The 27,397-nt window shown below is 42.3% G+C and overlaps 1 protein-coding gene across 1 annotated transcript in view; it reads left to right on the top strand.

Moving 5' to 3' along the window:
- DOCK3 (dedicator of cytokinesis 3) overlaps positions 1 to 27,397 on the top strand; it is a 158,007-nt gene that overhangs the window by 16,288 nt on the left and 114,322 nt on the right. The window contains exons 3-5 of the mRNA XM_075547434.1: positions 10,205 to 10,286; positions 21,259 to 21,319; positions 22,601 to 22,748. Of these exons, the coding sequence (XP_075403549.1) occupies positions 10,205 to 10,286; positions 21,259 to 21,319; positions 22,601 to 22,748 (291 nt within the window). The remainder of the gene's footprint in view (positions 1 to 10,204; positions 10,287 to 21,258; positions 21,320 to 22,600; positions 22,749 to 27,397) is intronic.

Here is a 27,397-nt window from a genome sequence, read left to right on the forward strand (position 1 = left end):
TCCACGACACATGGCTCCAAGGTGGCAAAGGGGTTGGGGGGGTGACATCCACACCAAGCATCTGAGAGGGAGGAAGACCATGACGGACCAGATGAAGGAGGTTTTCGTGCCAAGGCAGTGAAGTAGTCTAGAATGCAGTTCTGTAGACACACAGATCCAGCTGAGCTTTCAGACGGAACCCAGAGCATGGATCTTGAGAGCAGTCGAGAGTTTCTTACTGCCACAGCAGGCTCGATGCTTCCAAGTTTTCACCACCAACACTTCAGCATCTTTGTTTACTCCAACCATCTTGTTTGCTCCCTGTGAACTCATGGATGTTCTGCATGGTAAGACAGTGGGTCCACCAACCCCTTTTAGAGTGACTTCATCAGCAGACTTCCACACAGTTGTGCTTCACAGAATATTCCAGTTTCATCTGCTCAACATTTTTGCACATCAATTATAGGTAAGGCTCTTGGACACTCTAGAAAGGTCTCTGCTCTTAGAGCATTCATTCTCTTGTACAAGAGAAAGACAGCAAATAAGTAAGTAAACAAAAGGATTCATTTGGATTGAACCATTGAATTGTATATGTTAGTTACATGTCAATAAAACTTAAGAAGAAGAATGTTTCATCAAAGAAGAAAAAAAATCATATCAAATGGGTATATAAGCAAATGTGGTAGAGAAAGCTGATGGTCCCCGGCTATCAAAAGATATAGCGTCTGAAATCTTAAAGGATTGAAGATAAACAAGCAACCATCTAGCTGAGAAGCAGCAAAGCCCACATGGAAAAAGCACACCAGCCTGTGTGATCACGAGGTGTCAAAGGGATTAGGTATCGGCATCAAAGAACAAAAAATCATATCATTGTGAATGAGGGGGTGTGCAGATTGGGGACCCAAAGCCCATCTGTGGGCAACTGGACATCCCCTTACAGAAAGGTCTCAGGGAGGAGATGAGCCAGTCAGGGTAAAGCATAGCAACAATGAAACCTACAACGTTCCTCTAGTTCTTAAATGCATCCCCCACACACACGCTATCATGATCCCAATTCTACGTTACAAATCCGGCTAGACCAGAGGATGTACACTGGTGTAGATAGGGACTGGAAACACAGGGGATCCAGGACAGATGAACCCTTTAGGACCAGTGGTGAGAGTGGCGATACCTGGAGGGTGGAGGGAAGGTGGGGTAAAAAGGGGGAACTGATTACAGGGATCTACATATAACCCCCTCCCTGGGAAATAGTCAACAGAAAAGTGGGTGAGAGGAGACATTGGTCAGTGTAAGACATGAAAAATAATGATTTATAAATTTTCAGGAGATAAAGAGGGAGGATGGGTGAGAGAGGGAAGGGAAAATGAGTTGATATCAAGGGCTCAAGTCGAAAGCAAATGTTTTGAGAATGATGAGGGCAACAAATGTACAAAATGTGCTGACACAATGGATGGATGGATGGCTTGTGATAAGAGTTGTACAAGCCCTCAATAAAAGGATCTTTAAAAATAAATAAAATTTTATCTGAGAATAAAATAAGCCATAAGGAAGTTTTGGTTGTTTTAAAAAAAAATTTTGAGAACAGCTTTGTTGAGATACGATTCAAGTATGAAATTTGCTAATTAAAGTGTACAATTCGGTCATCTTTACAATATTAACAGTGTTGGGCAATGATTACTACAGACAATTTAAGAATGTTCCTATCGCCACATCTCCTTTAGTGGTCGCTGAATTTTCCACACACCTCCAGCTTTGGCAACTACTAATGCACTCTCTCGACAGATTTGCCCACTGCAGACACTTCAAATACCTAGATTCATACAATGTTAGGTCTTATCAGACTGACTTCTCTCACTTAGCGTAATGTTTTCAAGATTCACTACATTACAGCGTGTTTCAATAGTCTGTTCCTTTTATTGCTTCCTAGTGTTCCATTGCATGGTACGTCCACTACCTTTTATTTGGCCATCAGTTGATGACCTTTGAGTTGTTATTACCTTTGATTGTCATGAGTGAGACTGCTATTTCCATTCATGTAAAAGCGTGTGTGGGTACGCATGCTTTCTTTTCTCTTAGATAGATACTTAAAAGTACAATTGCTGGGCCTGTTGTTGTTGTTAAGTACCGTCGTATTTTCCCAACTCCTAGTGATCCTGTGTCCAAGAGAAGAGAGCCCTTGCCCAGTGCTGGGCTACCCTCCCCATCACCACTATGTCATTCTGTCTCGTGGGGAGTGCTCCTCACTTTTGTGGTCCTTCTACTTTTCCAAACGTGATAGCCTTCTCGAGGGACTCGTCCCTCCTGATACCACGTCCAAATTATGGGAGACAGAAAGTCTCACTGACCCTTGCTTCTTAGGAGAATTCTGGCTGCACTTCTTCCAAGATCGATTTGTTTTTCTTTTGGAAGTCCGAGGAATAGTCAGTCATCTCCAGCACAGTAATTCGAATGCATCACTGTCTTCTGTAGTCTTCCTTATTCGTTGCACATTTCACAAAAATATGGGGCAATTAGAAATACCTAGGCCTGGTTTGGGCCCACCTTACTCCCCCAAGGGACATCTGCTCTCTAACACCTTAATGAGCTTTTCACAGCTGACCTTCCCAGTGCAGTAAGTACACTATGTGAATTCTTGACTGCTGTTTCTATGCACATCGCTTGTGGAGCCAAGGAAAATGAAATCCTTAACAATTTGAATCATTTCTCCTTTTATATAGGATCTTGTTTACTGATCTTTTGGTGACGATTTTTGTTATCTTTACATGGAGCTCTAACTCGTACTGAAGGGTGCATTCTTTTATTTTCATCATTAAGTGTTTCAAATCCTGTCCCTCTCACCAAACAAGATTGTGCCATCCAAATATTGCAGGCTGCTAATAAGCCTTCCTCCAGTCTTGATAGCCTGTTCTGCATCTTGGATGATTTGTTTAGCATACAAATTGATTCAGTATGGTGACAGAGTGCAATCCTGATGCACGCTTTTCCTGACGAAACCATGTAGGATCCCTGTGCTAGTCTGCGCACTTTAGAGAAACAACCCACAGAAACTCATGTATTAGAGAGAGTTTTATATGAAGGTTAAGTGCACATCAAGAAAACATCCCAACCCAGTGCTGCCCAAACCCACAAGTCCAACATTAACCCATATGTCCAACACCAATCCACAAAGTCCTCCATCTCATAAAATGGACGCAATGATGCCGACTGCAGGAGGAAAACCGAGTCAGTGAACATGTAAGCATCTCAGCGCTGGAAGGGGTCTCCACAGGGCTGCTCCAGCACCCAGGGCTGCATCAGGGTAGTTCCATGTGGCTTCTCCTTGGGGATGTCCTACAGGAAGTCAGCCTTGCCAGCTGAAGCAGGGAACTTCTAAGGCAGCTGTGCCCTGGTGTGACCATCACAAAACAAGAGACCCAAGAACTAGAAAGGTGAGGCTCACCAAGCCATTTATCCCTCTGCCCTTTAATTAATCCCACATCTGTTTATCAGCCAGATTAGCACAATAAACTAAATCAATCCCTTTGTTCCATCTGATCAGCTGCTTCTTGGTTTATGGGCAGTTCGCACATGAGCACAATTCCGTGTTCTGTAATTCCATTCTTTGCAATGTTATCCATCCACAGTTTGTGATTCACACAGTTGAATGCCTTTGCATCATCCATAAAGCACAAGTAAACATCACTCTGATTCTGTGTGCTTTCAGTCAAGATCCATCTGACATCAGTATTAATGACCCTAATTTCATATTCTCTTCTGCATTCAGATTGAATTTCTGGCAGCTTCCTGTCTTCGTGTAACCAATTTTTATTTCAACAAAATTTCATTCAAATGTGATGTTAATGATACTGTTAAATAATTTCTACATTCTGTTGGGTCACCTTTTTGGGGGGATGGACATAAATATGGATCTCTCCCAGTCAGTCAGTCAGTCAGTCAGTCAGGTAACTAGCTACCTGTCTCCGTTGGCATAGACAGGTGAGGACTTTCAACGCTGTATCTGTTTGCTGACACATTCCTATTGGTCTTCTATCTATTCCTAGCACCTTCTTTCTTGCCAGTGCCTTCTTTCTTGCCCCTTGAACGTCTTCCTTCGGTGCCATTGGTTCTTGATCCCGTGCTACCATTTGAAATGGTTGAACATTGAACAGTTCTTTTTGGTACAGTGTGTTAGTCTGGATTTTGACTAGAGAAACAAACCCAGAGACAATCATATTGTATAAGAAAGAGGTTTAGATCAAAGACTAGTTGTATATTGAGAAAACACCCCAGCCCAGTCTAGATCAAGCCCATAAATCCAATGCTAGCCCAAATGTCTGATACTAGTGTATAAATTCCTCTTTAGACTCACACAGCACAAGCAATGATGCTGAATGCAGGAAGATCACAGGCTAGTAGGTGATGAATGTTGTTGGTGATGTTGTTGTTGTTAGGTGCCATCAAATCTACTGTGACTCAGAGGACCCCTGCTCCTGCACCGCTCTCACACTTGCTCTTGTTTTTGAGTTCACTTTTGCAGCCACTGTGTCGATCCATCTTGTTCCTCTTTTTCGCTGCCCCTGTACTGAACCAAGCAAGATAGCCTGTTCCAGGGACTGGCCTCTCCTGATGGCATGTCCAAAGTATGTGAGACCAAGTCTTGCCATCCTTCCATCTAAGGAACGTTATGGTTGTACTACTCCCAAGACAGACATGCTTGTCCTTGTAGCAGTTTGGGTACATCTCAATACTCCTCGCCAGCAGCACAATTCAAAGGCATCAGTTTCCTCTTTGGTCTTCCTTAGTCATTGTCCAACTTTCACGTGCATATGAGGTGACTGAATACTTCCTGGCTTGGGTCATGCACACCTTAGTCCTCAAAGTAGTAAGTCCTTGTTTTTCCACACTTTAAAGAGGTCATGTACTCTGGAGCATTTCCCTCCTCCTGGCTTGGGTTTTATTATTTGCAATCCCTGAATCACACAAGTTAGTATGCTTCTCTGTGTGGATTGTGCTGACACCTCACTTAGATGTCTGCTTTTTTTTTTCCAGCCACACGTCGGTTTGTTGGCATTATTGTTCATCTCTCACTGAGACAGACCACCCCCACCCCCAAGATGTCTGCTAATTTTAAAACAAGCCTTTGAGACCCCAGATGTTATTCTTTCTAATAATCAGCCACCACCTTATTTCTTCACCACACTTTGCTATAGCACCCATATATCTTCAGTGGTCTCTTCATAAGGGCAAGTATCAAGTAGGTTCCACATCTTTTAGGTGTTTTAAATTTGTGTTTCTGTAGTAATTAATAACTTCTTGTGTTCCTGTGTAACCTTATATGAGGGGGCACCAATAAACAGAGAAAAAGGAGGTGAAGAGCAAAACGAGGGAGGTGCTGTCAGCCATCCAAACAGAGGAGTTTGAAAAATGTTTCCAAGACTGGAAGAGCAAATTTGGCAAATGTATTAAGTGTAATGGAGAGTCCTTTGAAGGAGATAAGGTTGTTTTGTAAAAATAATTTAAAATACATGCCTATATACTTTAGTATAATTGAGTTTTCAGCACATTTTTATGCCGTTTTTGTGGTAAAATTAGGTGCCTCGGTGGATTTTCGGATTGGCTTATACTGGAGTATATACGGTAGCTCTGAAAAAAATATTCTGCACTGACCCATAGCGCTACGGGGAACAATACTGGAGACACTGGGTGGGAATTGTGCCCGATCTGACCCCACCACACCGGGGCAAAACACTAAAGGTGGGCAACAGAGCAGCAAGGGGAGCAAAGTGAAAAGTCCCTGAGGAATACCAAAAATAGACTTTAGGGCCAGGATATGGCACCCCTTTAGACTCGACTGGAACACACTCATAAAGGTCAACAGACATCCCTGGAACTAACTATTTATAAGCTTTTCTTTCTTTGCTGTTGGTTTGTTGTTGTTGTTATTGTAGCTGTTTTGTTTTCTTTTGTTATGTTTTGTATTGGTTTTTTTTGTGCTCATTATTGTCACTTCATGTCTATCTAGATAAGATAGGCAGGATAAATAATCTGGAGGAGAAAACAACAGGACTGATGGTTCCAGGGTGGGACACGGGAGAGGTGAAGGTGGGGGGAAAGTAGGAGGGGGCCCAACAAACCCAGGGACAAGGGAACAGCAAGGAATCTAAAATCAATGGCAAGGAGGGCATAGGGTGCCTGGGAGGGCTTGATCAAGGGCAATGTAGCCAAGAGGAATTACTGAAACCTAAATGAAGGCCAAACATGATAGTCGGACAAAAGAAAAGTAAAAGGAAATAGATCAAAAAACTTGGAGGCAAAGGATATTTATAGAGGTCTAAATACAGGAATGTACATATGTAAATACATTTATATATAATGAAAGGGAAACAGATTTATGTACATATATTTATTTGTTAAGAGTTAAGGAAGCAGACGGACGTTGGGCCTCCACTCAAATATTCCCTCAAGGAAAGAACACTTTGTTTTAATAACCCGGCATTCTGGGATGCTCATCTTCCCTGACACAATCGCTGAAGACAAAATGGGTGCATAAGGATGCCCAGCTATCAAAAGATATAGTGTCTGGGGTCTTAAAGGCTTGAAGATAAACAAGTGGCCATCTAACTGAGATGCAACCAAGCCCACATGGAAGAAGCACACCAGCCTGTGTGATCATGAGGTGTTGAAGGGATTAGGTATAAAGCATCAAAGACCCAGAACAAAAAATCATGTCGATGTGAAATGAGGGGGGGGTATGGAATGGAGACCCAAAGCCCATCTGTAGACAATTGAACATCCCCTTACAGAAGGGATACAAGGAAGAAATGAGCCAGTCAGGGTGCAGTGTAGCAACAATGAAACATACAACTTTCCTCTAGTTCTTTAATGCTTCCTCCCTACTCCCACCCCCTGCACTGTCATGACCCCAATTCTATCTTACAAATCCGGCTAGATCAGAGCTTGTACACTGGTACAGACAAGAGCTCACAACACAGGGAATCCAGGACAGAGAAACCCCTGAGGACCAGCAATGAGAGTAGCATACCAGGAGGGGAAGGGGAAGGTGGAAGTGGGAGGCAAAAGGGGGAACCGATCACAATGAACAACATATAACCACCCCCCTCCAGGGGGACAGACAACAGAAAACTGGATGAAGGGAGAGATCAGTCAGTGTAAGACATGAAAAAATAACAATAATTTATAAACTATCAAGAGTTCATGAGGGAGGGAGGGTGGGTGGGGAAGGGAGGGGGAAAATGAGGAGCTGATACCAAGGGCTCCAGTAGAAAAAAAATGTTTTGAAAATGATGGCAACATTTGTACAAATGTGCTTGACACAATGGATGTTTGTAATACACCTAGTATGTATGGATTATCTATCTATACATCTAGTATGTATCTAGCATGTATGGATTGTGATAAGAACCCCCAATAAAATGATTTTTTTAAAGAAAATCTGTTATTTTATTTTTGGGTACCCCTTGTGTATTCCTTGATGAGGTCTTGTAAAATATTTTACCTATTTTCAAATTGAGTTGTCTCTTTTGTTAATTGTTGGGTTCTGAAAGTACTTTATATATTCTGGAGATAAGTTTTGTCTTAGAGGAATGTTTTGTAAACATCTCCTTATCTGGGACTTACTTCTCTCCTCTTAGCATTACATTGCAAGAAATAGATGGTTTAAATTTTGTTACAGTTCAACTTACTACTTTTTGGTACATGATATCTGCTTAATAATCCAAAGTCACACAAAAAAATTTTAGCTGCATGCTAAACATAGAATTATAAATGTGAGCATGTATTTTCCTTTTGAATTTTTTTTCTTTTTTTAGTTTGTAAGTTAGGTTTATGATCCATTCAAATTACTTTTTTTTTAAAGTCATTTTATTGGGGACTCTTAAAGCTCTTATAACATTCCATATATCAGTTGTATCAAGTATATTTGTACAGATGTTGCCATCATCCTTTCCAAAACATTTTCTTTCAAGTTACTATTTTGTAAATAAACATCAAGGCCTTTTTTGCATAAGAGATTATTCAGTACCATTTACTGAAATTACTATGCCTTCTTCATTGGATTACCTTGATAACATTGTTGATATCAGTGACTATAAACGTTTAGAGTACTCAATTTTTTAAACAAAGGCACCCAAACCTTAAAATCCCAGTTAATAAAAACCATGCTCCTGCACCTCTTCACAGCCATTTAGTACATTGTAGCTTAAACTCACATTTTCTGCTTCTTCATTTCTTGCTCCTCACATTGACCCCTTAGTTATCCAGTACTTCTGTAGCAGAAATACTGCAAGTGGCTGGTTTTAGCCAACAAGTGCACTTGTTTCTCTGACAATTCCAAGTCCAAGTTCAGAGCACTGCCTTTGGGGGCGTGCTGGCTCTGTCAGCTCTAGAGGAAGGATCTTTTCATCATTCTCACAGCACAGGTACCCTGGGTCCAGAAGACTAGCTCCGCACCTGAATCTTCTTTCTTGGTGATAGGAGATCCTTCTCCTCTCTGCTCGTGTCTCTTGCCTTTATCTCTTGGAAACGCTTCCTGTGTCAGATCAGGGTGTGGTCCCTCCTAGTCCTCTTACTGTCAGTGAACACCTCATTGGAGATGACTGCCTCACCGCAGAACTGCCAAACCTCTGAGAGCCACGGCCAGCCAAGCTGACACATAAGTTTGAGGTCCACGATCCAGTACATTTTAAACTACCATTCCATTGAAACAGCTTTTCCCAGAATCCATGTTCCAAGATCCAGTGGACACTTCCATCCCTGTCTCAGTAGCCCTGGACCTTGTTGATCTCACTCTCCTCTTTCAGACACGCTCTTCTCTTCATTAATGCAGTATCCCATCACCCTCAGGGATCTTTCTGTTTGTCCCAGTATATCTACTTTGCTCATTCTTTTTGCCCTTTTCTTAAATATTGATACCTCTCAGAATTTTGACCAAAGTCCTTTTTGTTCTCATTCTAGGTACATTCTCTCCTTATTCCCATCTATTACCCAGACTGAAGAATCTCAAAATTATATCAAACTCCAGTCTTTTCCAAGTTTTCTTTCTATATATGTCACTATCCACCAAGGCCTTAAGTTCTGTGAAGACAAATACTTTCTGTATCTTGTTCACATTTGCCTTCTCATGTTTTGCACAAAATCAGAGCTCAATAACTATTTCTTGAATGACTGAACAAATTACTGCTGGGACAAATTACTCAACTTATGTAGTTGCTATTATAGCGTAACTTATTGTTCAAATATAGTGTTTTAATAGTAGAAGTACCGGTATTACGTGAGTACTTTGTTGAGGGCACAGGGGACACTTTGTTTCTTCCAGGGCTCCTTTTTAAAATTATACTTGGTAGAAAAGCTTGAGATGAAAAAAATAGGGTTGAGATCCTGGGCAGGGGCAGGAAGGCCATGAGAGAGCATGGAGGCATTTGTCCAAATAAAACCTTCTCCACATGCTATAAACTGTTTTTATGAAAACAACAACAGCAACAAGACAAACTATTTTTGTTATCGTTGTGTTTGTTTGTTTAGTCCATTAGTTTCCTTCAAGAGTTATCTATATTTTGGGAGACAAAATACTTCTCAGGCTCTATCAGACTCTGAATTCCACCTTTGGAGTTCATGTTTGAAATATTGTATTTTTTTCTCTTTGTTCACTCAAGTTTTTATAACATTTTTCTTCTTCGCCCTTACGTGGTTCATTTAACAAGAAGACGTGAATTTTGTAATGCCGATTCCCTCATCTACAGTTTGATGCGTATCTTAGAATCCCCTGAGTGTCCACATCAAAGGATGTACGAGGAGGCTGAAAAAGTTTGTGGGGGCGGTGGGGGGGGGTAGCGGGAAAATCCACTGCCTTTCCATTCCATTTTCCCATCAACTTTTTGAAGCTCCCTCGTGTGTACGTGTGTTACAAGCGTGTCCCTTTGGGGGCATTGGAGAGAAATACAGATGCAGTCCTCGTTGCTGCCCTCAGGAGTGCACGCCTTCTGGAAGATTAGGCACGCCCCTCCAGCCAGTGCCCAGCAGCACCTGTCAGCCAGCCAGGAGTGTCCACTTGGTGTCACTGAGCAAGGAAGAGAGAGGAGCTTCCCGTCAAATGTGTGCCTTCGGTCTTCCTGGCACTGCACGCCATTCTGTAGGTGTTCAGGGCTTCTCTGCAGATGCCCTGTTTATAGGTGGTGGAGTGTGTGTCCTTTACATTTCTCTGTCTCTCTCTCTCTCTCCTACGTTTCAGTGAGCGGTTTCTGGTGAGACTGAACAAGAATGGTGGGCCAAGGAACCCAGAGAAGATAGAACGAATGTGTGCCCTTTTTACAGTATGTGCAAATTCTCTTTCCCTTCTCTGCTGTTGACTCTGACCGAGGGCCTGCTATGTGGGTAGGACCACCCTGGAAATGACTGTTTATTCTTATTTCTCCACATGCTGGAGAGAGTAGGACTTGATTTATGTACCTCTCGGGTTTCAATGAAATATTTAAAGAAAACTGAAATCAGCTGCGGGTTCTAATTAAACTTTTTATTAAAAAGATGCAATCAAGTGCCCCTTGCTGATGTTGATATTATAAGCTGTTGCACGCAGTAGATACTTAGAATCTCTAAAAAGGTTTCTTACTATTCTTAACCCAAGGCCCCTGGGAATTTCTTTTATGTGTAAATATAGTCTCTCTCAAAACATCTGCCAAATGTAGAGGTTTGCAGTTTGTTTAGTGCAGATACAGTGGGACAAACTAAATAGTCCTTCTCCCAATACAAACGGAGGGCTTCCCCTGCTGCTGTCTGTGATACTGGAGTTTTATCGTAGCTCTCAGAGGAGGTTTGGTGTTTCGCTTATTGGAAAGTTCTAAACTTCACAAGAAACATCGTGCTGTGTCTTCAAGTTCACGTGGACTCGGGTTTTTTTACCCAGTTAGAAAATGATCTGACTGTATTGATTTGCATTAATGTATTTTTTGAAGAAGGAAGCAAGAATGTGGTGCAATCCTAAACCAGTGTTGACTCTTGTGCCTGACTTCGTGACTGCTTCAGCGACACTGAGCTGCATCCTCCCCATTCAGTGCAGGGCGCTGTGTGCGCCACATGGCAGATGCTGCTAGCAGGATACCTTGAAGCTGGCAGTGTGCCTGACTCTGTAATAGAACTGGGATCTATCTGGGGATCTAATATGTGACCTTATCCAAAAGATAAGACTGTATTTGTTCACCTGGCTTTTCAATTCTTAATACCCCACCTTTTATCTTTCAAAATGTCAACGGATATAACTGGAGAGTGAGAAATTACCTTCACAGGGCTAGGCTTTAGTACAACATCTCAGATATACAGAAAGATTGACTTGTAAGTCTAGCTTCAGTAAGATGGTGCTGGTGTGTGTCGGAGATGACACAAGAAGACAGCGAGGGACATTGACCATGAGAAATAGTAAAGGAGGGTGAATCAGGTTGAGAGGCAGCTGAGCAAGGCTCTTCCTTTCCAGTGGACTGCCTGTTGTTGCAGTTAGAGCTGATACTTGCATCTGCTCAGAAAGACGAACAAGCACAGTGACCCCAGGAGGGGACCCTCGGTTCCGAGCCTCTGATATCATCTGGTGACGCAGAGAGAGATCGTTGATGCCGTGCTCTGTGGCATGTTGGCATCAGAGTTGTGTGCATGTGCTGTTGTGGACTAGGATGAGCATAGCCCTGGCCCTATGAAAATGAACTTAATTTACAGTGAATCAAAACTTTCAGTTAGTAGTATGCTAATTACCTCTATGGACCCCCCCCCAGGCTTAAGTCAGTGTAGCCCCAATTTCATAAACCCAAGCTGCACATGCCACTCACTCTGTGCTCTTGTCCTGCCCTGTGGGGCGGTACGGGGCTACTGAGCACCCCGCTTCCATCCTTTTTCTTTGAGCAAGGACTGCCCTGGACTGCGTCCAGAGGGCCCCAACATGATTTGAGGCATTTTTCCAAAAACACAAGAGCTATTTTAACGAGTGCCAGATTTTTCTTATTTTACTTTGAGCTGTAGAAGATAATTTTGGTGAAATCTGTTGGGTTTTTTTTATAATCATAAAACTTTGAGCTTCTTCTGTCAGCTGCAGACATTACCCAGGTTGGCTGAAGAGTTACAGAGTCTCAAGGTAAATCCGAAGGATGCAGCCACAGCCGTGGCCCAGGCCGACATGTCTGCTCACTTTCACTCTGTACATGGAGACCGTGCAGGCCCAGCAGTTTGTAGGACTCTTACCCACAGACGTCTGAGAGCCTGTCTTTCAGCCGTGTTAGACGTCAGCCCTTCCTCGAGGACCCCAGGTGCCCGAGCAGATTGCATGAGGGGCTGCTCACTGCAAGTCGGGTCGGTCCAGCCCTTCAGAGACAGGAGGCTTTCTGCTCTGTATCCATGTCCAGCCTGGGAAACCCGCAGCGACACATATCACTTGCTCTACAGGCTTGTTAGAGGGATCCCTGGGGGAGCAGCGGTTATTCCTTGGACTCTAACCACAAGGTCAACAGCTGGAGACCAGCAGCCTCTCCTCAGGAGGAAGATGAGGCTTTCTTCTCCTGTAAAGAGTGACAACCCCAGAAGCTCAGAGACGCAGCTCTACCCTGACCTACAGGGTCACCCTGAGTTGAAAACATCTCGATGGCAGAGAGTTGTTTGTTTTGTTTTTAGCAGGGTTGCTATGAGTCAGAATTGTCTCTGTGGCAGTGCGTCTGTTTTGTTTTTGTTAATTTGTGAGTGAAGAATTATATCTAAGAAGAAATTGTTTTATACTTGCATGAGTCTCAATACAGTGAAGTTTTTGTTGACGTTCGTAGGAAACAGCTACTGTGTACAGTTGTGACAGGAGCCCTGGTGGTGTAGTGTTTGTGCCTTGGACTGCGGTCCCAATGGTCGGCACTTCAAAACCACCAAAGCTCCTCGGGAGAAAGACTGGGCTTTCTACTCCCATAAACAGTTACAGTCCTGGGACTCCACAAAGGGGTCAATATGGGTCACCATTGACTCAGTAGCAGCGAGTCTGGTTTCGCTTTTGGTGTGTAGGCGTGTGTGGTGGATGGCATTACATGCATCTTGTTTGTTACTAGATTCCCCAGAGCCTCACACAGTGCCCAGAAAATACTAATATCGGAAATCCTTCATTATATAAATGAATAAATGCTATTTGCTATTATAGTTAAGTGACTAACTTGAAGAACCTGTGCTGTTTTACTAGCAGTCATTGGAGTTTTATTTTCCATATACATGTATGGCATTTCAAATTCCAACATAGGATTTGAGCTACCAATTTCTTGGCATTAAGAATTGAAATTGATTATTATTACAGTAGCATCATGTGCCCAGTATTGCCTGATTTTGACAGCTTACATTTGAGTAAGTTGGCTTTATTTTGTATTTGTAAATCCTATTATTCATATACAAAAACAATAGACCAGTAACACAGAAGTTGTCTTTTCCTGGAGTCAGATGGACCATCAATAAACAGAACCTGAAATTCAGACTCAGTTGCCTCCGCTGCATAGATGAGGACCATCTTTCTTCATATGGAGGATTTGGTCCACAGAGTAAACCCAATTCTGTCATGCTCTCAGAATTTAAAACCTGCTCACAAGATTGGGGTGTGTGTGGGGAGGTGGGGGTGGTCATCTCTCTCTCTCTACTTCAGTTTTATAGGGCTTGTACCTATTTTTACATGGATGGCTACACTTGATACTTAGCCCTGAAGAGCATATTTTTAATAACACCATGTTAACTGCATTAACCAGATACTTAAATTTAATAAGGTGGCACTGACATTGACTTTTACATCAGAAATTATATGGAACTAACAAATAATTTTACTTAAAAATATTCTTGTACACCATATAAATTCAATGTAATCCCAATACAAATACCAGCATCTTTTTAAAGAAATGGAAAAACTGACCACCAACTTCATATGGAAAGGGAAGAAGCCCAGAATTGGCAGAGAACTCCTCAAGAAGAAGAATAAAGTGGGAGAGCTTGCATTACCTCATTATAAAACTTGTTATACAGCCACAGTTGTCCAAATAGGATGGTACTGGTATAATCAGAGATACTCGGACCAATGGATACGAACAGAAAGTCCAGAAATAAATAGAGCAGCATAGAGACAATTGATCTTTGGTAAGGGCCCAAAAAATGTCAAGCAAATGCCCTGTTTAACAGATGGTGCTGGAAAAGCTGGCTATCAACCTGCAGAAGAATGAAAGGAGATCCTTACTTCACCCCACACACAAGAACAAATTCAAGGTGGATCCCAGACCTCAAGGTAAAACCCCAAACTCTCAAGATCATCAATGAGAAAATTGGGGTGAAGAAGAACCTTAGTGCAGGGAATACATGGGCTATCAGAAATAATGAAGGCTACATATTCAGAGAAAGATAAAATAGACAAGAGGACATGGAAATAGTAAAGATAAAACACTTATGTACATCAAAAGACTTCATCAAAAAGAGCCCACAGACTGGAAAAGGATATTTAGCAATGACACATCTGACAAAAGGCTTATTACTAAAATCTACAAAATCCTGCAAGCTTACAATAAGAAAAAAAATGAACTGCCCACTGAGGATGGAGGGGTGAAAGACCTGAACAGAAGATTCACAAGGAAGGAAACCTGACCAAAAATGGCCAATCAGCACGTGAGAAAACGTTCCTGATCATTAGCCATCTGGAAAATACAAATTAAAACAAGTATGAGATACCATCCAACACCCACAAAGATAGCCCAGTTCAAAAAGTAACAGATGTTGGAGTGGGTGTGGTGAGGTAGGAACTCTATTCCACTGTTGAAGGTCTTGTAGATCTGTACAGCCACTGTGGAAAGCAATTTGGCAATTCCTAAAACAGATGGAAATTGAGTTACCTTATGACCCAGCAATTCCACTACTGGGCATATATAAACCAAGGAGAAATAAGAAACAGACCACAACCAGACGTCTGCACGCCAGTGTGCATCTCTGCACAGTTCACGATCGCAAAGAATTGGAAACAACCTAAATTGCCATCAGTAGATGAATGGATTAAAAAGCTCTAGTGTGTACACACAATGGAGTATTACACAGCCTTTAAAAAGGTGATGAAAAGATGAAGCACCTCATCTCGTGGAAGGAGTTGGAGGATATTATGCTGAGTAAAGTTAGAAAAGTGCAAAAGGGCAAGTATAACGTGAGACCACTGAGGTAAGTTTGAACAGCAGGATGGGCATATGGGAAATACACAGATAAGATATGCAAGAGCCAGACCAAGCCCAATGATGCATATGTCATCAAAGAGAGAGAGAGAGAAAGAAAGAAAAGACAGCACCTGCTGAAAGACATAGCCCACCCACCCCCATATGCCTTTATGGCCCACAATGTGGTGGGGGAAGAAAAAGATGGCAATGGGCACCAGGGCACTAATCTACCCAAGGGAAGGGTATTGTTTATGTCTCCACAGGAAAGGGAGAGAGAGAGTAGACCTCATTGTGGTGTGCCAAATCTTAAAGGTGATGTTCCTGCTTGGAGCAGCTCATTCACAGAGAAGACTGCAGGTCCAGACTCAGCCGGAGACATGATGCCCCCTCCCTAGATGACAGCGCTACAGGGGAGAGCACTGAAGATACAGTTTGGGGAGAGTGGCCGGTCTGACCCGCCCACCTGGGGACAAACCAAGAGGGGAGAGCAACCGACCAACAATGGGAGCGAAGCCATCAAGTCCCTGAGGAACCCTGATTGTAGACTTCTGACTCAGGGGATGGGGTGGGGGGCAGTGTTTGGCACCTTATCTGAAATGGATGGGGATTATTCACAAAGGGCCACCCTGAAAGTCCAAAGGTGTAACGGGGTGGGGGGTGGTACTAGACTGCTCCATCCCTGACTGCAGGGAGAACAATGGGGACTTGTAGGAGGCTCACCTCCTGGTCATGAGAATACCAAGGACTAAAAGATACAAGTGCTGTCAGGGAAGCAGGTCCCAGGACACGGAGCCCTGAAAGGAAAGGGGCTGGATGATAACAGGGCCTGCCTGCCACCTGACTGAGAGGAACTCGTCCACTTTGGGTCAGGGTAACAGTGAGATTTGGAACGATTTATATGGTCTTTCTTTCTGTTGTTATAAGATAGGCAAGATAAGCAATCCTAAGGGAGACAGTGATGGGACCCATGGAAAAGGAGGAGGTTGGGGGGGGGGTGACAGGGACAGGGGAATATAGCAAGGGCTCTAAAACTGACAGTAGGTTGTAGCGTTCTGATCATGTTTGATCAATTGAAATGTATCCAAGAGGAATTACTGAGAGGTGAATGATGGGTCAGCATGATAGTGGGACAGGAGGAAAGAAAAAAAGGAAACAATAAGAAAGTAAAAATTATATATAGATATAAATATACATGTGTATAATCATATGAATATGTAAAGATATGTGTGTATATATGTAAATTATGTATCTATAAAAATACAATGAAACAGGTGGACTTTGGGCCGCTACGTAAATCTCACGTCAGTGCAAGAACGGTTTGTTCTAGTAATGTGGCACTGTATAATACTTACCTTCCTGACACAATTGCTAAAGATAAAATGAGTACATAAGCAAATGTGGTAAAGAAAGCTGATGGTGGCCAGCTATTAAAAGAGACAGCATCTGGGGTCTTAAAGACTTGATGTTAAACAAGCAGCCATCAAGCAGGGAAACAACAAAACCCATGTGGAAGAAACACACCAGCCTGTGTGATCATAAGGTGTCAATGGGTATAGATATCAGAAGTTCAAAAGCAAGCAAGCAAATTGGCATGAAGGAGTGTGGACAAAGTGGAGACCCAAAACCCACCTGGAAGATAATTGGACAGCCCCACACAGTAGTGGCACACGGAAGTCATCATGCATCCAGGGTGCAGTATAGCACAGATGAAATGCATGACTCTCCTCTAGATCTTTAATATTTCCTCCCCTCACTGTTATGGTCTTTGTTTTACCTCATTAGTCTTGTTAGACCTGCATGTGCTCATTTGTATAATTAAGATCGTTTGAAAGCCAAGATAGATAACTCTTCAGAAACAGTGATGAGAGCAATGATTCCTTGAGGGTATGGGAAGGGGGAGAGTGGAAGGAGAAGCTGACAGCAAGGATGACTGCCTAACTCCACTGGAGGGGAATGAATAACAGAAGTGTAGGTGCACCATCCCATTAGATGGTGTAAGATATGTATATATATGTATATATATATATATATATGATATTAAGGGTTCTGGGTGGGTAGCTTGGGGGAGGAAGGGGATAAAGGGGAGCTGATATCATGGAGCTCATGAAGAAAGAAAATGTGTTGAAACTGATGGTGGCAGCAATTGGACAATTATGCTTGATCTAATTGAATTCTGGATTGTTATAATATCTGTAAGAGCTCCCAATAAAATTATTAATAAAAATGTATATATTCTTGTACTAATTATTATTATTGATAACAAATGAATACCAACTGAGAGTTTTGGGTACCATGTACAACATGGTCAGAAAGAATCCCTCCCTAGCTACTTCCAAAATACCATGTTGTTGTTGTGAGGGGCCGTGCGTCTGTTCCTACTCATAGCAACCCTACATAGAACAGAGTGGAACCCTGCCCAGTCCTGTGCCGGCCTCACAACCATTCCTATGTTGGAGCCTGTTCTTGCAGCCACTGTCTCAGTCCATCTCATCGAGGGTCTTCCTCCTTTTTCACTGCCCCTCCCCTTTACCAGCATGATGTCCTTTTCCAGGGACTGGCCTCTCCTGAAAAGATGTCCAAAGTACCTGAGAGGAGGTCTCGCCATCCTTGCCTCTCAGGAGCATTCTGGCTGTACTTCTTCCAGGACATGTGTGTTGGTCTTCTGGCAGTCCGTGGTACTGTCAAGATTCTTCCTCCGCACCACAGTTCAGATCCATCGGTTTGTCTTCGATCTTCCTTATTCAGTGTCCAGCTTCCACATGCAAGTGAGCCTATTGAAGATACTCTGGCTTGGGTCAGGTATACCTTCTTTTATTCAGCCAGAGCCGAGGGGAAAGTCCAGTGCTTTATATAAAGCCCATCTGGCTCTGTCCGATTGTCTTTGGTGATGGGTTTCTAATTCTTTAGGTGTACTGGAGCTAATAATGCTCCTGGTCATTTGATAGTTTAGATTAACGTAATCCAAGCTATGTACAAGGAGACATTCCACCTTGAAATGTGTTGGTTACTTGTATAGTCTTCTGTAACATTCATGTTTTAGTTCCCAAAAGTACATAAGTGGACTTTTTAACTTCCATTTTTATTCAGTAGCCATTTTACGAAGTGTCCAAATACAGTGCTCCTTTGTGAAATCCTTTTCAAGTCCATTTTGAAATTGGAGAAATTAGTGAAATAGAGACCAAAACATTTTCTCCCATTACTACAAGAAAGACAACTCTCTTATGAACATATGTCTTTGTGGGTCCTGAGAAATCCATTTATATAATTTTGTAACCTATTTCAGTATGTCTGTTTTATTACTCTATTATTTGTCATCTATTGAAAGAGGCTTTCTGCCCCCATGAAGATGTATGCCTAAGAAGTCCAGAGAGGCCATTCTGCTTTGCTCTACGGAGTCACCGTGAGCTGGAATCAACTAGATGCCATTGGGTTTGGTTGGGACTGAGAATTTGAAAGAATAATAAAACCATCCAGGCCTTACAAGCTTCAGTCTCACCATTACATGTTACTTTCTTTTTAAAGCATACCTGCTTTTACTTATTGGGGTTTTTCACTTTTAATGTAACAGATTTTATTTTATCATCGTGTTGAGAGCACGCACAGCAGAGTGGGCACAATCCACCCTTTCTGCATGGACCATCCAGTGTCTCTGAGGGCAGTCGTTATCATCCTCCCTCTCTGGGGTCTCCCTGCCCCCCAGCCCACTGACATAAACTTACTGCCCCCCGAGGTTCATGTTTCCAGTTGCTGTTGTCATTCTCCCCATAGAGAGAGATCTTTAAAGAGTCAATGCTCAAGGAAGATCCTTTACTAGTTTAACTAAACGATTGTTTGATGTTAATAAGACTTTAGGGCATACTTTTGGTGTAAGGCTTAGCTATCTCGTGGCAATTGTTTTAAGGTGTTATCTGGGCCCCATGGCGCCAGAAAATCAGGAGAATTTGAAATTCTATTCTGCCTTTCCCCTTTTTTTATCTGGATTGTTCTATAGAATCTCTGATCAAAATGTCCAGTAACAGGAGCCAGGCACCATCTAGTCCTCCTGGTCTCACAGTAGAGAAGCAGATGTTCCTGGTGGGACTGGGCCACACATTCCACCTCCTCCTGTTCCTCTCTCTCTCTCTCTCTCTCTCTGCTGCGCCAGTGGCTCCAGGGTACCACAGAAGGAACTAGGACATAGAACTGGAGGAAGCACATTTTTCAGGCCGGTTAGCTAGGATGTCCTGTGGAATCATGGCCTTGAAATTCAGATCAAGGAACAAATCCTGAGGCTTTTTGGTTTCTGTCTTGATTGTACATAAGCTGTCTCAGAAACTACTCTATTTTGTTGTCCTCATTGAAAGTACATCACTTACACAACTGTTGTCAGTTAACTTTTTATAACTGTACAACATACTAACCACACTTTACAATTATTATTGGCAGTGTGGTCCTACCCTTAATCAATGTGGTTTTTCTATTACCATTAACTTCCTTCCTTCCTTCCTTCCTACCACTAATAAACTGTTCTCTATATATTTGTCTTGTCTTTTTATGCAAGTAATGTCACAAAATACTTGTCCTTTTAAGATTGATTTTACTCAGCATGATGTTTTGAAGCTCCATCTAAATTGTAGCACATATTAAGACTTCTTTATTTTACCTTCCGCTTATCTGTTCCTCTGCTGATAGCCAGGTAGGTTGTTCGCATCTTCTGGCTATGGTGAATAGAGTTTCAGTAAGCACTCTTGAGACCCTTTATCTCTTTCTTACTGGTGGAAATGCAAAATGGTACAGCCATTGCGGAGAACAGGGTGGCAGTCCCTCAGAAAACTGAAAATGGGACTATCATGTGACTTAGACTTCACACCAGGCATGTGTCCAAAGGACTTGAAAGTAAGCATTGAAACAGTATTGTGCACCAGTGTTCTGGCAGCATTGTTTACATAAGACTTTTTAATGCCCCCTCCCCTGGGAAGACTGTGTTCAGAAAGCGGTAGCAGGGCGGGCTGGGAGCAGGGTGAGGTAAGCGAGACACGTGCCCCTGTCAGGGGGTGCCTCCTTAAACTTAGCACCCGGCACAGGTGCTCGCCTGCTCCAGCCCTGCCCATTCTCCTCTTGATTGTCCTTTTGATCTCATTACTGAAAAGAGACAGGCATTCAGGGCCAATCAGAAGATGAAAAGGTGTGAAGGGATGGCACTAAGCAGCCTTGTCTAGAAAAAAAAGGGAATCATGGGAATGTTTTCCATTTAAGACAAAGGCCACTCCATCAACTGTCACTAATTCACAACAATGGCTTCCAGAGGGGACTTACTAACAATATGGTGAAAAGTCTGAAACAATGCAGATGTAATGAAGGGTTTCATTCCAAGTATAATTCCTTTAACATATTTAAATACATATGCATCAGCAAACAATTTCCCAAAATGTGTTCTATACAGAAATGTTTACTATATAAGAATTTAATGTATGGTGTTTGAAAGTTTCTGACTATGAGTTGGAATCAACTCAGTGATATTGGGTTAAAAGCAAAGTCTTAAAATTCTCCAAATGAAATTATTTTCAACTTTAATTTTAGTGTAAATTATACATATCTAAATTTAGAAATGGAAATCAAATTGCTGAGATTTCACCGGGATCAGATTAATTTCTCTTCAAGGGAGTAGTCCCAGTGTGTAATAATGGTTTGTGAAAATTAAAAAACAAACGTGAAATTAGTATAGAATAAATTTTTATAATTTTAATCACTAATGAGATCTTCTATTTTTTCCTGTATTGAATATTTATCCTTTTTGTATTAGAATGTTTTATGTGCTAATGAATAAGCATGAGATGAGGTAATATCACGAAGATTTCTAATGTGAGCACTCTTATAGATACGTGATTTCCCAGGTGGCCTAAATAAGAGGTAGAGGAATATTCAGAAAAAACTTCCCAAACTATTTATGATGTCTAACTTTTCAGTACAGGAGCCTCATAAACACTCAATTGCTACACCTTTAGCTCTCCTCCCTCACTTATACTGGGCTCAAGCAGCAAAAGCAAATTCTTAAGATGTTCAAAATTAAATGTTAATAGATTTCTGTGTACCCATGGCCTTCATTTACTTGTATTTTCTCTTCTTTTAGGATCTGAGCAGCAAAGATATGAAGAGGGATTTATATATAGTTGCCCATGTGATCCGAATAGGTACTGCCCATCTTATCCACTCACATGATTAAGACCAGCCCAACTTGGAATAAGTATCTCTCATTCATGAACGGTGTCTCTCCCCCAGCCTTAAGTGCTATTTCAGGTTGGAGGATTAGTCTGGCTTGAATTGTGTGGTTGCTGACTTTGATATAAATAGATCCATTTTCCTTCACTTGAGACCTTGAGCTCCTTCTTGGTTTTGCACCCAAAGTTTTCATTTAAATGCTTTGACATTCTCTCCAACACATCACATTGTTCTTCACCTGTACCGACCCTGTCCCTCAGAGAGCGTATAGCACAGCGGTTCTCAACCTGTGGGCTGCTACCCCTTTAGAGGTTGAATGAGCCTTTCACAGGGGTCGCCCGATTTACAACAGTAGCAAAATTACAGTGATGAAGTAGCAACAAAAATAATTTTATGGTTGGGCGGTTACCACAACTGTATGAAAGGGAGGCAGCATTGGGAAGGTAGAGAACCGCTGGTCTAGCAGCTTGCCAGGGCTAGGGGTGGGGAGGAAATAGGCCTTGCTCTTGATAGGCGTCCATCTCGCTGCTGTTTTCTACAAAATGAGAGTTACTCCATCACTCCCATCACTCCAGTGCATGGTGGCATTTCGCCTCTGCCCCACCCAAGATGAAGAAAGTGATTTAGGCAAATTAGTGTCCTGGGGTTGGTTTAGGACCTACTTTTGAGGGTTAGGAATAGCCAAGTTTTCCTTCATAGACTTGGATTCTTGCATATTTTGTACATTTTTGTCAATGAATACTTTTTAATCCCTGGCCAACAGGACAAACGGTTTTGCTCTACCTAAGAAAGTATTTGTTGTGCTTGCACAGCCTTTGGTAGGCAGGAAACTCAAACTCCCATCTGCCTCCTGAGGTGCTCTGACTGCCAGTGGCCCACAGCAGCTTGGCAGCAGCACTTGATTGGAAGAGCAACACACGGTCTTCCTTATCTGTGCACACATAGCTTATACCTGGCAACCAGAATACTAAACTATAGGTCCTTGTTATGCCGGGGAAATTATTAGCACACTAGTTTTTCTAAGAAATTCATGAAGCATCGTGATTCATTCTCTCGTGGTCAGGAGTCCGTGATGAGAGTGGTTGAGTGTTTTGAGTTCCCCCACATACATATCTTTGCACCCTTGGAGGTCACTCTTCTTGCCTGGGTCTTCCAGTGTAAGGCTGACTCAGCTGCCTGTTGCTGCAGCATTCTCAGGTGACAGTCCAGGTGAGGCTGTAGAGGAACCTGACTGGTGTTTCTGTGTGTCCCAGGCCGGATGCTCCTGAATGACTCTAAGAAGGGGCCTGCGCACCTGCATTACCGGCGACCCTATGGCTGTGCGGTGCTGAGCATCCTGGACGTTCTGCAGTCCCTCACAGAAGTAAAGGAAGAGAAGGATTTTGTGCTTAAGGTGTACACGTGAGTAATGGATATTGGGAATGCTTATCATTCACAGCACAAGACATCCTAGCATGACCCCAAAGCAGTTGTCAATCCGTGTGGCCTACAGAAACACTAGGACATAAGATAAGATGTTTTGTTCTTTTATTTTGTTCTTTAAATACCAAGCTTTAGCCCTAAGATCTGACTTAAGGTCTAGGCAGCAGTATTTGTAATAAGCTTACAGAAAATTCTGAAAGAAAAAAATTAAAAGGCCTCTATCTTACAGAGCCCAGGTGGCTCCGTGGTGACAGAACAGAACCCAGTAGGTCAACACTTCAGAACCACGAGCAGCTCCACAGGAGAAAGACTGACAGTGGCGCTGTAAAGACTCACCACCTTCGAAGTCCTGTGGGGCAGTTGGACTCTGTCCTTAGGAGTCGGGCCCCACTGCGGTGGGACACGCTATGAAACTCTGCAAGGAAGCATTGTAGTTTCTCTTCAGGGTTAGCCAGCCTCCTTACATGGCTACAGCCAAGCTAGTCATGTAATTGGCATGTGTGTCTGAGGTATGAGAGAGGCTTCTATATGGAGGGAATCATTTCCCTTCACTTCTTAGAACTGACTGAGATTGCTGCAAAGAAGGGGCATAAATCAGATTTCCCTGTTATGTTTTTAAGAAAAGTCAGGTTATCTGAGGAGCTGTGGTCTCATTCTTTATTTCTGCTATCAAAAATCAGAAAGCCACATCTGATAAGCATGGCATTATTTTTACTGCCCCTCAGCCCAAGCCCGGGGGTTGGGGGGTGGGGAAGGCGGGGAGAGGTGTCTACCTTTCAGAAGTGATATATCACCTCCTGTCTCTTGTTAAGCAATAGAAAAACAAATCGAATAAATAAAATAAGCATGGAGTCCAGATAGATAGTGTGTCTGTTTCTGGGAACTTGAGACAGATAGTGCTGGAGTGCGTGGGGAGGGAGCTCAGTTTGTGAGTTTTAAGATCAAATGTGTTTGTAACTGATAATTAAAACACCACTGTCTTTGTGCAGCTCTTTTAGTTTTTCTTCCAGTAGCACATAAAAGAGCCTCTCACTCTGTGAATGTAGCTAGAGTATTGTACGGAGCTTCCTGTGCTGCTGTCCATCCTCTCACTCTGACCGGAAGTCATTGCAGTTCACATTTACACTTGATTTTGGCCTTTCCATAATCATTCTCATTTGATTAAATGCAGAATAGAAGCCTAGATCTTCACGTTACCCATTTTGCCTTAAAGCTCTGTTTTATTCAGAGTGTGTCTCCCTAAGATCTTCCTCAGGAACAGCCGCTTACAAAGATTTTAGCGGGTTTTCTGTTCATTCCATCCACAGCCATAGGCTTTCTCTGGCTGTACCAAACATCTTCATTGAGGGATACCTTCTTCCCTTTAAAAACACTAAACAGAAAGCCAAAGTCATCATGTTCAACTGCCCCTCTTCCAAGGAGTGTGGGCACCTCTCGGCTCGTGCCCGCGTGTGCCTCGCCTTACTGCGCATGCTCAGTGCAGAACTGGGTGTGCATGGAATCGTCCTTGGAGACCTTGCTGCTAGGCTTCCTTGGCCTAATTGCTTCCAAACCAACATTTCCCAGCACCAACATGTCACTGTCCCAGGAGTAGATTTCAATACAGCTTCTTCCTACTGGTTGTGTCTAATATATCCGTTCTAAAATGGGTTTTTATTGAAAAGGTAGGTTTTTTTCTTTTAAAGGATTTCTGGAGTTCTTATAATTTTCCACTTGAAAATATTAAGAGACTTTCAGACCTCCAATTGCATTTTTGTGATGTTGATTTTATATGCAGTCCAGAATCCCTCCAGGATCAGTAATTTAAATCTATATCAGCCAAGTGAATTCAGCCCTCAGGAGATGGCAGTATTTTCCAGGGAGTCTCATGAGATATGTTTGATGTGTTTGTGGTGAATGGAATTAGAAGTTTACTAATTGCAACTGGTAATACTTTAGCCTTTGCTGAGGACAGGATTTTGCAATAATAAGATCTCAGACCTCCCCCCAACTGCCATGATCCGAATTCTACCTTGCAGGGCTGGATAGGGCAGAGGCTGTACACTGGTGCATATGAGGGCTGGAGGTACAGGGAATCCAGGGTGGATGGTACCTTCGGGGCCAGGGGTGTGAGGGGCAATGCTGGGAGAGTGGAGGGTGAGTGGGTTGGAAGGGGGGAACTGATTGCAGGGATCCACATGTGACCTCTTCCCTGGGAGAGGGACAGCAGAGAAGGGGGGGAGGGGAGACTCCGGATGGGGCAAGATGTGACAAAATAACGATGTATAGATTACCAAGGGCACATGAGGGAGAGGGTGAAGAGGGAGGGGAAAAAAAGAGGACCTGATGCAAGGGGCTTAAGTGGAGAGCAAATGCTTTGAGAATGATTGGGGTGGGGAATGTATGGATGTGCTTTATACAATTGATGTATGTATATGTATGGATTGTGATAAGAGTTGTGTGAGTCCCTAATAAAATGTAAAAAAAGAAAAGAGGAGAAAAAAAATGATTAGGGCAGGGACTGTGCAGATGTGCTTTATACAATTGATGTATGTATATGTATGAACTGTGATGAGAGTTGTATGAGCCCCAATAAATTGTTTAAAAAAAAAAGATCTCAGACAGTTTAATTCATGATTGATAAGGGATCTCATTATTTGTTCATTTTCTCATCGTTTACTCTGTTTCTATACATTCACTTATGTAAGTGTTTCAGATATGTGGGATCATATAATATTTGTCCTTTTGAGTCTGATTTCCTTAACCCAGCAAAATGTTTTCAAAGTTCACCCAAGTAGTAGTGTATATCAGAAGTTCATTTCTCTGTATGGTGAAGACTACCCCATGGTGCTCTCTGTGTGCATTCACATTGACTATGGTACAGAAAGCTCCAGGGAACATTGTGGACAAGTATCTCTTTATGTCCTTGCTCTCTTGCCCACTGTTTGGATTGGGTCGTTTGTCCCTTGGTTGTTCAGTTGTTGGAATATATACTCATTTATATACTCTGAATATTGTACCCTGAACAGATAAATAGTTGCCGATTTTTCCCTTTCTAAAGGTAGTCTTTCCACTTTATTGAGGAGATTCTTTGATGCATAAAAGTTTTAAGTATTGATAAAGTTATTTAATTTTTTCTTTTGTTCCTCATGCCTTTGGTGTCATAGCTAAAAACTGATTGTCAAGTACAAAACCTGGGGATTTGTTTTTATGTTTCTTGTCAGAGTTTCCTTTCCGCTCTTAGATTTAGGCCATGTAGCCCATTTGGAGTTAGCTTCACTCTCCTGCACGGGGAAATCCAGCTGTCTGAGCACCATTCCATGGAGTGTGTTCTTTCCCCCTTGGGAATGGGCTCGGCACCCTCCTCAACAGGAATTTATCATGGATACGTGGGTTTATGTCTCGACTTCCAGTCGTACCCGTCGTCAGCCGTTGTCCTTACAGCAGCCCACACTGTCTGGATTGCTGCAGCTCAGCAGTAAGCTTAGAAATCAGGAGATGTTAGGTCTCCTCTCTAGATCTCTTCATTATGGCTTTGGGTGGTGGGGCCCCTTGTAATTCCATATGATTTTAAGGATCAGCTTTTCCATTTCAACAAAAATGACTGTTGGAATTTTGGTCTGCAGTCATAGAATATACAGATTGTACTGGGTTCTATTGATACCTAAACAGTAGTGCTGTTTTATATAATCCATAACATAGGATTTTCTTTCCATTTATTTACATTTTCTTTGATTTCCTTCAGCGATGTTTTAAAATTTTCAGTGTACCACACTTTCACCTCCCCGACTAAATTTATTCCTAAATATTTTGTTATTGCAGATGCTATTGTAAGTGGAATGGTTTCTTTAACTTCCTTTCAGGAAGTTCATTACTGATGCATGCAAACTCACAGTTCTCTTAGTTGACCTTCCATCCTGCAACTGTAGGATTTTTTTCATTAGTTCTAGTAGCTTCCTTGTGGGGATTTTTGGGGTTTTCTATCTACATTTAGGATCATGCCATCTATTAATAAGAAGAATTTCACTTCTTTTCCAATTTGGATACATTTTTATTTCTTTTTCTAAATCTCCAATACAGTGGTGAAAGTGGGCTTCCTTATCTTAGTCCCAGTTTGAGAGGGAATTTTCAGCCTCTCTTCATTGAGCTTGATGTTATTTGTAGGTTTTCCCCTAAATGTCTTGTACCATGTTGAGACTATCCCTTTCTATGACTCATTTGTTCCGTGTCACTGTCATGAACAGGTGATGGATTTTGCAATACGCCTTTTCAGCATCATTAAAGTGTTCATGTATTAAGGTCTGTCTAGATAGGATAGGCTGGATGAACAATCTGGAGGAGAAAACAATGGGATCGACAGTTCTAGGGGGCATGAGAGAGGGGGAGGTGGGGGGAAAGGAAGTGGTGTTAACAAACACAGGGACAAGGGAACAACAAGGGATCCAAAATCAGTGGTAAGGAGGGTGTAAGAGGCCTGGTAGGGAATGATCAAGGGCAATGCAACTGAGAGGAATTACTGAAACCCGAATGAAGGCTGAACATGATAGTGGAACTAGAAGAAAGTAAAAGGAAACAGAGGAAAGAACTAGGAGGCAAAGGGCACTTATAGAGATCTAAATACAGACATGTACATATGTAAATATGTTTAT

The sequence above is a fragment of the Tenrec ecaudatus genome, chromosome 4 (assembly GCF_050624435.1).
Source record: "Tenrec ecaudatus isolate mTenEca1 chromosome 4, mTenEca1.hap1, whole genome shotgun sequence".
NCBI classification, from domain to species: domain Eukaryota; kingdom Metazoa; phylum Chordata; class Mammalia; order Afrosoricida; family Tenrecidae; genus Tenrec; species Tenrec ecaudatus.